Genomic DNA, 12,249 nt, shown 5'->3' with positions numbered 1-12,249 from the left:
GGTTGAGGGAGGAGGGGAGGGGAAGAAGGAAGGGACTGAAAGAGGGAGAGAGAGATACTGAAGGGAGGAGGATAGGGGAAGAAGGAGGAGGGTGAGGGGGAATGAGAGAAGGAGGGAGGAGAGAGAGAGGGGGACAGGGGTGAAGAAGTAAGGAGGGGGAGTGGGGGGGAGGAAGAAACGGGGAGAGAAAGAGAGAAGGGGGGGAGGGAGGTGAAGAGGTGAGAGGTCAAAGATGGGAAACCTTTTTATAGGGATCTGGCAAGAGTGTGGGTGGAGGTGTGGGAATGTAGTGAGTTACACAGATACACAGACGTTACAGATCTAGAGGTCCTTTCTGGCTGATGTGGCCTTCATATTACGAAAGAAAAAAGTAAGAGTAGAATTCTCATCGGTAAAACATTTGTAACTTGAATTAATATATTCTACACTTTAACTGTTGATTACATTGACTGTTAACTGTATCTGTTTCTGTCTCTGTCTATCTGCCTGTCTATCGATCTGTTTATCTATCTTTATATGTGTTTACCTGCTTACCTACCTACCTACCTACCTGCCTACTTACGTGCTTTCCAGTCTGTCTCCCTGCCTACCTACCTACCTACGTAGCTGCCTACCTGCCTGTCTCTTTATCTATATATCTATCTATCTCTACCCATCCATCTGTCTATCTCTCGATCCATTTATCTATCTATATAATCTTTGTAGCCCCTGGGTATGGGGGTAAAGAATGCTTCCCCAGTATGCCTGCTTGTCGTAAGAGGCGACTAAAAGGGGCCTTCTTGTCTCCAGTCTGTCTCTCCTTAATGTCCTCTTCAGCTCTTCTGTCTCGCTTCTCTTCCTGAAATTTCCCTATTATTTGCGGCCTTAATTTTCCCTCTAGTGGTAGGTGGTGGCGACCATCATCCACTCACTTGATGCAGTGCTGCCTGCTTCTACCTTAGCCTTTGTCATTCTTTTTCTGTGCCTGCCCTCCTCTCTTCCTGTTTCTCCCATCTTTCCTGTCACTTCTTATTGCTTTTCTTTCCTTTACAGGTGGCTTTACATTGAGTGACAAGCCAAATGGTTTCCTGTAAGCCAGGAAACCATTTACAACGCTGGGTGGTAACCATATAACTAAACCATACGTGCCCTCTACGTGTCAACAAGTGGGTTGGTGGAGGGTTAGTGCCCCTCCCCGTAAAACAAATAACTCAAAGTCAAATGGCCACCCCTTACGGGATTATGGCGTCTGGCAATAGATAGATAGATAGATAGACAGATAATCTTTGTATGCCTGTCTACCTTCCTACCTGTTCATCTATCTATCGATCTATTTATCTATCTATAGTGTGTCTACCATCCCACCTCTCACCTGACCTCTCTGTCTACCTGCCTACCCTCCTACCTACCTCTTTATTCACCTACCCACCTATCTATCTATCTATCTATCTATCTATCTACCACAGTAAGCCAGAGGGATCATTAAAAACCTATTGTTCTATTTTATCGCTATTAAAAACAATAATTACTTTATTATTATTTATATTATTTACTGATGGATTTAATTTCTTTACCTTGTGCTGCCTTGAAATTAATCTCTCTCTCTCTCTCTCTCTCTCTCTCTCTCTCTCTCTCTCTCTCTCTCTCTCTCTCTCTCTCTCTCATTATTTTTATTGTTGCTGTTATTATTATTATTATTATTATTATTATTATTATTATTATTACCATGTGATTCCTAAAATGAATGTAGTTTTTATTCCTCTGTCTCTGTCTCTGTCTGTCTGTTTCTCTCTCTCTCTCTCTCTCTCTCTCTCTCTCTCTCTCTCTCTCTCTCTCTCACTGTCTATCTGTCAATCTATCTATATCTATTTATGGCAGAGTAGTAGGTAAAGATAAAATAGAGATAGTTAGGTAGATATATAGGTAGGGAGAGAGAGAGAGAGAGAGAGAGAGAGAGAGAGAGACAGAGAGAGAGAGAGACAGAGAGAGAGAGAGGAGGGTACATGAAGGCTATTTTCCTGAAGGACACTCGTTATTTTGTTGTCATGTTTTCTGAAGGCTTCCCATTACAGATAGCACAGGTCCGGGTGGGGTTAGATGAGGTTAGATTAGGCAGGTAATAGATGTTAGATTAGCACAGGGGAAGATTAGATAGCGGTGATAGATGTTAGATTAGGGCAGGGGAAGATTTGACAGAGGTGATAGATGTTAGATTAGGACAGGGGAAGATTAGAGAGGTAATAGATGTTAGATTAGCACAGGGGATGATTAGAGAGAGGTGATAGATGTTAGATTAGGGCAGGGGAAGATTTGACAGAGGTGATAGATGTTAGATTAGGACAGGGGAAGATTAGAGAGGTAATATATGTTAGATTAGGACAGGGGAAGATTAGACAGAGGTGATAGATGTTAGATTAGGACAGGGGAAGATTAGAGAGGTAATAGATGTTAGATTAGGACAGGGGAAAATTAGATAGATGTTAGATTAGGACAGGGGAAGAATAGACAGCGGTGATGGATGTTAGATTAGGACAGGGGATGATTAGACAGAGGTGATAGATGTTAGATTACGACAGGGGAAGATTAGAGAGGTGATAGATGTTAGATTAGGGCGGGGGAAGTTGTGGATTAAGTGAAGGTAAGTTAGGTAAGGTTAGATGAAGGGATGGAGTGGAGAGGTATATGAGAGAGCGGGGTGTGAGTTGGGAGCAGGGCAGTGAAATGGCGGGGCGACGTGGAGGCGATTTGTTTGTGGCCACCCCATATGGGATTGAGGCGTCTGGCAATAGATCGCTAGATAGATAGAAGTTAGGTTAGGTTAGGATACGATTTTAGGTTAGGTTTGAAATAGTTGATGTTAGGTCAGGATAGGGGATGCTTTGTTGCCTAATTGAAGGTAGGTTAGGTTAGGTTAGGTCAGGGCAGAAATCACTGAGTTAGGAGTTAGATTAGGCTAGGAATTCTTCTTATAGCGTGTTAGTGATTAATATTTATAGAGCCTTGCATGTTAAAGGTCATCCCTCTTGTTTCACGTTGGTTACGGTTGAATTAGTTTAAGATTAGATTAGATTAGATGGAGTTAGATTAGGATTTGTTAGGATAGGGAGTTAAGCATCTGTTACCCCCGCCAGTGAAGTTAGGGGGAAGTTAAGTGTTCACCCGTGTCCGTTTGTGCACAGGATCTGAAAAAGTTGTTGCTGGATTGTGATGACTTCTGGTGTATTGGTGGAGGAGGAAGGAGTATATGGAGGGAAGAGGAGGAGGAAGGAAGAATTGGAGGGAAGAGGAGATGGAAGGAAGAAATGGAGGGAAGAGGAGAAGGAAGGATGAAATGGAGGGAAGAGGAGAAGGAAGGATGAAATGGAGGGAAGAGGAGGAGGAAGGAAGAAATGGAGGGAAGAGGAGTAGAAGGAAGAAATGGAGGGAAGAGGAGGAGGAAGGAAGAAATGGAGGGAAGGGAAGGAGAAGGAAGGATGAAATGGAGGGAAGAGGAGGAGAAGGAAGGAAGAAATGGAGGGAAGAGGAGGAGAAGGAAGGAAGAAATGGAGGGAAGGGAAGGAAAAGGAAGGAAGAAATGGAGGGAAGAGGAGGAGGCGAGGTAGCAAGGAGAGGAAAAGGATGGTGTGATTAGGCAGTTGATTAGATTATGGTGTGGATCAGGATTTATGGAGTTGGCTGAGGTATACGCTCTGTGAATATTTCTAGGTTAAGTTAGGCTATATTATGTGAAGGAAAGCTAGTTTGCTAGAATATATTAGATCGTTAGAGAGCAGCGAAATGGCAGGGGACATGGAGGCGATTTATTTGTGGCCACCCCTTACGGATGAAGGCGTCTGGCTATAGATAGATGGACACATAGATAGATAGATATGTGGAGTTTGGCTACAGATAGATAGACAGATAGATAACGCTAAATCAGGTGTGACTGGGGTAGGTAAAAACGAGGTAGGATGTGGTGTGTAGTTTTTATGCCTTATGTGTAGAAGGTCATGCCAACTACGTCATTGAAAGGGTCTGCAGCTCCGGGTCATCCCACGGGAAGAAGTGTTAGGCTAGGTTAGATTAGGTTAAGTTAGGTTAGGTTGGGTTAGGTTAGGTTAGGTCAGATCACATTTAGCTACGCGCCGTTAGATTTAGATATCATCAGGTAAGGTCAGGTTAGATGATGTGAAAGTAGATTAGGTTAGAGCACTTGAACTGGGGATGTGGAAAGTAAAGCCAGGTAGAATAAGTGAGAGTTGTCTGCGTCCGTGCGTGTATGTGTGTGTGTGTGTGTGTGTGTGTGTGTGTGTGTGTAGGTCATGGTAGCTACGTCAAGGCAGGTCCGGGTCAGGCCTCGGAAAGAAGCCTGGGAACTCTTACCTGGTGGAGGGGAGTCCCGGTGCAGTGCCTTCCCTTCCTTCCTGCCTCACTCCAGGATGTGCAGCTGTCTCCGCCGGCGTTTTTACGGGATATTGTCGCCCTCGATGCTAGGACACCCCCGATATCCCCTCCTTGCTAGTTCACCCCCAGTACACCCCCTCGCTGCTAGTACACCCCCGGTACACCCCTTGGCTGCTAGTACACCCCCAGTACACCCCCTCCTTGCTAGTACACCCCCAGTACACCCCCTGGCTGCTAATACACCCCCGGTACACCCCCTCCTTGCTAGTACACCCCCAGTACACCCCCTCGCTGCTAGTACACCCCCGGTACACCCCCTGGCTGCTAGTACACCCCCAGTACACCCCCTGGCTGCTAGTACACCCCCAGGACAGGACATTTCTTAAGACAGACGTGTACAAGGGCTTGACAAGGGGCGGTCCTCAGCGCCGATGCACGGGTGATTTAGTCTGGCTTAACTCGGCCATTCCCCAACCTTGAGTACTTGGTCAGCATGGCCTCATTAAGCCGAACTAAACCCGCAAAGGTCACTGAAGACGATCGTTTGGCGTTTGTCACACTAAAACATTCCTATACCGTACAACAAGACCAAGTAGAGCATTCACAGAGCGCATACCTCCCCACGGCAGCGCCATTCCCTTATTGACGGTGGCATTTTCACCTGGGAGAGTGCATGTGAGTGAGCCAGAGGTGAAGGTAAATGTTGTGTTGTTCAAGCTTGTATGTTGAAAGGATAATGTGTGTGTGCGTGTGTGTGTGTGTGTGTGTCTGTGTCTGTGTATGTATCTGCCTCTGTGTGTGTGTCTGTGTCTGTGTATGTATCTGCCTCTGTGTGTGTGTCTGTGTCTGTGTATGTATCTGCCTCTGTGTGTGTGTGTGTGTGTGTGTGTGTAGTAATTGTGTCTTTATTGCCTAATGACCCTATGCCGGTGTGGGGTGTATTGTATGGTAATGGGGGAGGGGATAAGAGGTGTGGATGGGGAGGGAAGGAGGAGGAGGAATGAGGAAGAAAGTGCTTGTAGGAAAAGGAGGAGGAATGGAGAGAGAGAGAGAGAGAGAGAGAGAGAGAGAGAGAGAGAGAGAGAGAGAGAAGAGCAGGAGGAGGGGAAGGTAGAGAGGGAAAGTGGAAGAGGAGGAAGAAGGAAAGGGGAGATGGAAAGAAGGAGAGGGGGGAGAGGAGGAAGGAAGAAATGGAGGAAAGAAGAGGAGGAGGAAGGAAGAAATAGAGGAAAGGAGAGAGGAGGAGGAGGAGGAAGGAAGAATTGGAGGAAAGGAGGTGGAGAGGCAGCAGGGAGGGAGGGAGAGGAAGAGGATAGTGTGAATAGGTACTGCATTACGTAACACAAAATTGCCTCCCATTGTGGTATAGTATTTTTAGCCCTTCGTCACAGGAGCCTGGTGGTCAGGGGGTTACGGCTCCCCGGTTCGGTTCCCTTTTTTGATCATACCACAAGGGAAGTAGGTCTCTCTCTCTCTCTCTCTCTCTCTCTCTCTCTCTCGACCGGAAGGCAAATCAGAAACGGTAAAGGAAGGAAAGGCAAGGAGGAGAACGCAATGGAGAGAAGACGGGAGTGAGGAAGGAAAGTGAAGGGGAGGAGGAGGAGGGAGGAAGGGGGAGAGATGGAGGGAAGGGGGAAGAGGAAGAGGAGTGGGAGGAGAGAGAAGATGAGGAGGGGGGAGGGGAAAGGGAGGATGAGGAAGTGAGATTGTAAAAGAGAGAGAGAGAGAGAGAGAGAGAGAGAGAGAGCTTCTTCCTATAATGTTCATCTCCTCTTTTCTTATTCTTGAGAGAGAGAGAAAAGAGAGAGAGAGAGAGAGAGCTTGGGGACACGTTCCTCTCCTTTTATATATTATCTTAATCAAAGGTAATGAAAAACTCGTGATGCTCTCTCTCTCTCTCTCTCTCTCTCTCTCTCTCTCTCTCTCTCTCTCTCTCTCTCAACATTTTATTATTATTATTATTATTATTGTTATTATTAATATTATTAATATTATCATCATCATCACGACCACCACCACCATCATCACCATCATCATCACCATCATCATCATCATCATCACCATCACCCTCACCACCACCATCATCATCACCACCACCACCACCACCACCACCACCACCACCACCACCATCACCTTGACCCCATGTCCTGTGTCACCTGATAATTATAAAACACTCTTCACATTGACCCTATATGACCTACCTTGACCTCAGTCCGTTATTAGATGCAGAGGTCACGGTCTACTAATTCCACTGTATCTTCTTCATCATGCAAGGTCACCCTCTCTCTCTCTCTCTCTCTCTCTCTCTCTCAGTAAGTTTCACGTGCTTCCCCATCCTGCTTTCGCCTCTCCTTTTGACGTCACTCTCCCTTATCATCCCATTTTCTTCCATTATTTTTATTATTGATGATTTTGAGGAGGAGGAGGAAGAGGAGGATGGTGAGGAGGAGGAGGAGGAGGAGGAGGACGATGATGATGATGATGATGATGATATTTTTCTGATCCCAAACAATTATTATTATTATTATTATTATTATTATTATAGTTGTTGTGTTATTTCATATCCCAATCTCTCTCTCTCTCTCTCTCTCTCTCTCTCTCTCTCTCTCTCTCTCTCTCTCTCTCTCGCATTCCAGTATATTGTTTTACGTTTTCTTTAAGGCAATTAAATCTCGTTTTTTGTTGGCAGGACTTGTGACGTCACAGGTTTCGTACTGGGACAATGGTGGGAATTCCCGATGAGAGAGAGAGAGAGAGAGTTGGAGCCCGTTCTCAAAGGGGAAAACTCTCTCTCTCTCTCTCTCTCTCTCTCTCTCTCTCTCTCTCTTTCGTAACCCAGGGAACCATTTACCACGTGTGTGTGTGTGTGTGTGTGTGTGTGTGTGTGTGTGTAATATTGATGATGGTGGTGGTGGTGATGATGATGATGATGATGATGGTTACGATTACGATGATTATATTGATGATAATAATGAGTAGAAACATTGATAGATCGATAGATAGACATAAATAGATAGATAGACAGATAGATAAACCCCCTAACCCCCCCCCCGTCTCAATCTTCCTCAGGCTTCCACATGACGCCCAAGCTCTCGCACGTCTTTCCGGAATCCTGTATGCTGATTGTCCTCGGAGTCATTATCGGGCTGCTTCTCTTCTACACTCAAGCGGCCTCGGTCTCGCCTCTCACTGCAGACGTCTTCTTTCTCTACCTCCTCCCCCCCATCATCCTCGACGCTGGATATTTCATGCCCAATCGCCTCTTCTTTGACCATCTGTTCACCATCTTAGTTTTCGCTGTCATTGGAACCATCTGGAACGCCCTGACTATTGGTAAGATGGTTTAGTACGTCTCTTGTGGCTATCAGGTTGTGTGTGTGTGTGTGTGTGTGTGTGTGTGTGTGTGTGTGTGTGTTAATAATTATACCCTCTCTATCTTTCTAACTCTGTGTGTGTGTTAATATAATACTCTCTCTCTCTCTCTCTCTCTCTCTCTCTCTCTCTCTCTCTCTCTCTCTCTCTCTCTCTATCTATCTGTCTATCTATCTATCTGTCTATCTCTGTGTGTGTGTGTGTGTGTGTGTGTGTGTATTACCTTAGCCTCGTTGAATTTCATACAGTAACGACTTTGAAGCGCTGATTTGGCTAGTAACCAAGGAGACTCATTCCTGCCTTATAACAAACTGTGGCTCTGAAGGACTGATTGGCTAGTAACCAAAGAGACTCATTAGATTTGACTAGTAACCAAGGAGACTCATAACCAACCACTACTCTGAAGGGCTGATTTGACTAGTAACCAAGGAGACTCATTCCCACCTCATACCCAACTACAACTCTGAAGGGCTGATTTGACTAGTTACCAAGGAGACTCATTCCCACCAACTACGACTCATAAGAGCCGATTTGACTAGTAACCAAGGAGACTCATAACCCCCTTTTCCCTCCACAGGCATCACCATGTATGCCCTCAGCCTCACGGGCATCTTCGGCATTGATATTCCTGTTCTGCACATGTTCCTCTTCTCCTCGCTAATATCAGCCGTTGATCCTGTGGCAGTGTTAGCCGTGTTTGAGGAGATCCACGTGGAGGAAGTGTTGTACATCCTGGTGTTTGGCGAATCACTACTCAATGATGGTGTTACTGTCGTAAGTATAGTGGTAGTGACTGTAGTAGTAGTAGTGGTGTGGTAGCCTTGCTCAGGAACCCTACGCTCTTGATGGGAGTCATAGTGGTGGTAGTAATAGTTTTAATAGTAGTGGCAGTAGTCGTAGTAGTGGTGATGATGATGACGATAATGATAATGATGATAATAATAATAATAATGTTTTTTTTTAATCCTCCTCAGGTCCTGTATCATTTATTCGAAGGCTTCAGTGAATTGGGTGAGGACAATATCCTTCCCGTTGATATTGCAAGTGGCATTGCATCCTTCCTGCTGGTTGCACTGGGAGGCACTGCAATTGGCATCATCTGGGGCTTCCTTACTGCATTTGTCACCAGGTATATATCTATCTGTATCTATTAATCTGTCTGTCTTGGTCTATCTATCTATCTGTTTCCTTATCACTATCTGTTCATGTATTAACTGATCAGTCAAAATGGTATCTATCTATCTATCTATCTATTTGTTTCTTTGTCAGTCTATCTGTTCATGTCAAAATGGAGAGATGGTAATTGTAGGCCAGATTAGAGTAAAAAGAGTATTATGAAGTGTGGAGGGATGGAGTTGAGAGGTATATGAGGGAGGGGGGAGTGATTTGGAGGGAGAGCAGTCAAATGATGGGTGACAGAGCAACTTGGAGGCGTTCTGTCTGTGGCCACCCTTTGCAGGATTAGGGCGTCGGGCTATAGATAGGTAGATTTCATTTAGCAAAGCGTTATAGTCATCATTAGTCAGTTTTAGGCCTATTTGAAGTGAAGAGACTGCAGTGATATTTTTTTCCCTCACAGATTCACCAGTCAGGTTCGTGTCATTGAGCCGATCTTCGTATTCGTCATGTCCTACCTCGCCTACCTCAATGCCGAGATCTTCCACCTCTCGGGAATCTTATCGTAAGTTATATTTCACCATCCACTCGCCTGATGTAGTGCTGCCTTTTGGGTGACTCTGAGTGACACAAACCTTTTACATTTTTTAGTGTTACTTCTTATCGTAAGTTATATTCTTTTCACCATCCACTCGCCTGATGTAGTGCTGCCTTTTGGGCGGCTCTGAGGGACACAAACCTTTTACTTTATTGAGTGTTGATCATGTAACCAAATGGACCCCTGGTGGTCAGGTAGGTTAAGGCTCCCCAGGTGATATTTGTCCCATAAGGATCTGCATCAAAGGAATGGTTGGGGTTTATTGCAGATGTAGTGCCATTCAGGAGAAACCAACTTGGCACTTTCACTTTAAAAAGCCTGACCTAAAAATCCTAATTCTGGGCAGAGTAATAGTAGTAGTAGTAGTAGTAGTAGTAGTGGTTGCAATGAAATGGCGGGGGGACAGGGCGACATGGAGGCAGTTTGTTTGTGGCCACCCCTTACGGGATTAAGGCGTCTGGCAATATATAGATAGTAGTTGTAGTGGTAGTAGTAGCAGTAGTGTATTGATTTTACTGTTCTTCCCCAGCATAACATTCTGTGGTATAACAATGAAGAACTACGTAGAGCAGAACATATCAACCAAGTCCCACACGACCATCAAGTACGCAATGAAGATGTTGGCATCGTCCTCTGAGACCGTCATCTTCATGTTCCTGGGAGTTTCCACCGTTCAGAGCAAACACGATTGGAACACGTGGTTCGTCGTCTTTACCATCCTATTCTGCTCCATCTACAGAGTTTTTGGTAGGTGAAAAGAGAGACTGACTTGGAGAGCGTATGTGAGTGAAGCAGAGGGGGAGAGGAGGAGGGAGACACTAAGTAGAAGAGTGTATGTGAGTGAGATGCAGGTGGAGAGGGAGGCTGACAAGGAGAGAGTATGTGAGTGAGGGTGAGGGGGAGAGGAGGAGGAGGGAGAGACTAACTAGAAGAGTGAATGTGAATGAGGGAGAGTGGAGGGGGCGGCCGACTAGAACAATGTATGTGAGGAGGGGAAGGGAAAAAATCTCATATGCAATCAATGAATGCTAAAGTGTTAAGGTCATATTGGCAGACAGTTGTATAAGGGGTGATTGTATCGCTTCTATGTGAAATGAACTTTTGGCTCTTATGAACTTGATTTCCACCCAGTGTGTGTGTGTGTGTGTGTGTGTGTGTGAATGAGAGAGAGTGCATTATAAAGAGAATTCATTGTCATTTTCCCTTCTAGGTGTCCAAAAATGTTTCAATTTATTGTGTGTGTATGGGTAACTTGTGTGTGTGTGTGTGAGAGAGAGTATTCACCAACTTCTTCCCCTTCCAGGTGTCCTAATCTTCAGTGCAATGTGCAATCGGTTCCGCGTCAAGAAGATAACGTTTGTGGACAAATTTGTGATGTCTTATGGTGGCCTACGAGGGGCTGTGGCCTTCGCTTTGGTTATAACAATTGACCCGAACCACATCCCACTCCAGCCGATGTTCCTCACGGCTACTATCGCTATGGTGTATTTCACTGTGTTTGTCCAGGTGAGGAAGACAGACAGACAGGCCGATAGGTAGACAGACAGACAGAGGAAATATGGTTTGTCTCCCTACGCTCCATTTTTTGAGAAAGAGAGGGAGAGAGACAGATAGATCGATAGACAGAGACATTTCTTCTTGCCCTCTGGACCCCTGCCTCACCCCATCCTTTGGTGAGGAAAGGGGTTTGGATGATGATGATAGTGATGGTAATGATGAGTGAGATTTTGTAGTGAATATGGTGTAGAATATTTTGAATTATTATAAGTGTAATTATTGATATTTTTAGCTAGATGTTTCAGTGTTATTCTAAGATATTCAAAACTCAGATATAATTATTCTAAGCTCAGTTATAGTTATTCTAAGCTGTTATAGTTATTCTAAGCTGTTATAGTTATTCTAAGCTGTTATAGTTATTCTAAGCTCAGTTATAGTTATTCTAAGCTCAGTTATAGTTATTCTAAGCTCAGTTATAGTTACTCTAAGCTCAGTTATAGTTATTCTAAGCTCAGTTATAATTACTTTAAGCTCAGTTATAGTTATTCTGAGCTCAGTTATAGTTATTCTAAGCTGTTATAGTTATTCTAAGCTCAGTTATAGTTACTCTAAGCTCAGTTATAGTTATTCTAAGATAAGTTATAATTATTCTAAGTTATTATAGTTATTCTAAGCTCAGTTATAGTTATTTAAGCTCAATTATAGTTATTCTAAGCTCAGTTATAGTTATTCTAAGCTGTTATAGTTATTCTAAGCTCAGTTATAAGTATTCTAAGATCAGTTATAATTATTCTAAGTTATTATAGTTATTCTAAGCTCAGTTATAAGTATTCTAAGATCAGTTATAATTATTCTAAGTTATTATAGTTATTCTAAGCTCAGTTATAGTTATTCTAAGCTCAGCTATAGTTATTCTAAGCTCAGTTTTTAGTTATTCTAAGTTCAGTTATAGTTATTCTAAGTTATAGTTATTCTAAGCTCAGTTTTTAGTTATTCTAAGTTATAGTTATTCTAAGTTCAGTTATAGTTATTCTAAGTTCAGTTATAGTTATTCTAAGCTCAGTTATAGTTATTTAAGCTCAATTATAGTTATTCTAAGCTGTTATAGTTATTCTAAGCTCAGTTATAGTTATTCTAAGCTGTTATAGTTATTCTAAGCTCAGTTATAAGTATTCTAAGATCAGTTATAATTATTCTAAGTTATTATAGTTATTCTAAGCTCAGTTATAAGTATTCTAAGATCAGTTATAATTATTCTAAGTTATTATAGTTATTCTAAGCTCAGTTATAGTTATTCTAAGCTC

At 43.5% G+C, this 12,249-nt stretch overlaps 1 protein-coding gene across 1 annotated transcript in view; it reads left to right on the top strand.

Annotated features, from left to right (window-relative positions):
• Positions 1 to 12,249, top strand: part of LOC145412177 (putative Na(+)/H(+) antiporter nhx-9) — a 97,912-nt gene that overhangs the window by 66,610 nt on the left and 19,053 nt on the right. The window contains exons 3-8 of the mRNA XM_080282111.1: positions 7,432 to 7,695; positions 8,312 to 8,508; positions 8,709 to 8,863; positions 9,314 to 9,415; positions 9,978 to 10,195; positions 10,752 to 10,954. Coding sequence (XP_080138237.1) covers positions 7,432 to 7,695; positions 8,312 to 8,508; positions 8,709 to 8,863; positions 9,314 to 9,415; positions 9,978 to 10,195; positions 10,752 to 10,954 — 1,139 coding nt within the window. The remainder of the gene's footprint in view (positions 1 to 7,431; positions 7,696 to 8,311; positions 8,509 to 8,708; positions 8,864 to 9,313; positions 9,416 to 9,977; positions 10,196 to 10,751; positions 10,955 to 12,249) is intronic.

The sequence above is a fragment of the Coenobita brevimanus genome, chromosome 11 (genome assembly GCF_032717465.1).
Source record: "Coenobita brevimanus isolate Jiangsu-jjx chromosome 11, ASM3271746v2, whole genome shotgun sequence".
NCBI lineage: Eukaryota > Metazoa > Arthropoda > Malacostraca > Decapoda > Coenobitidae > Coenobita > Coenobita brevimanus.
This window is presented reverse-complemented; position numbering and strand designations above follow the sequence as displayed.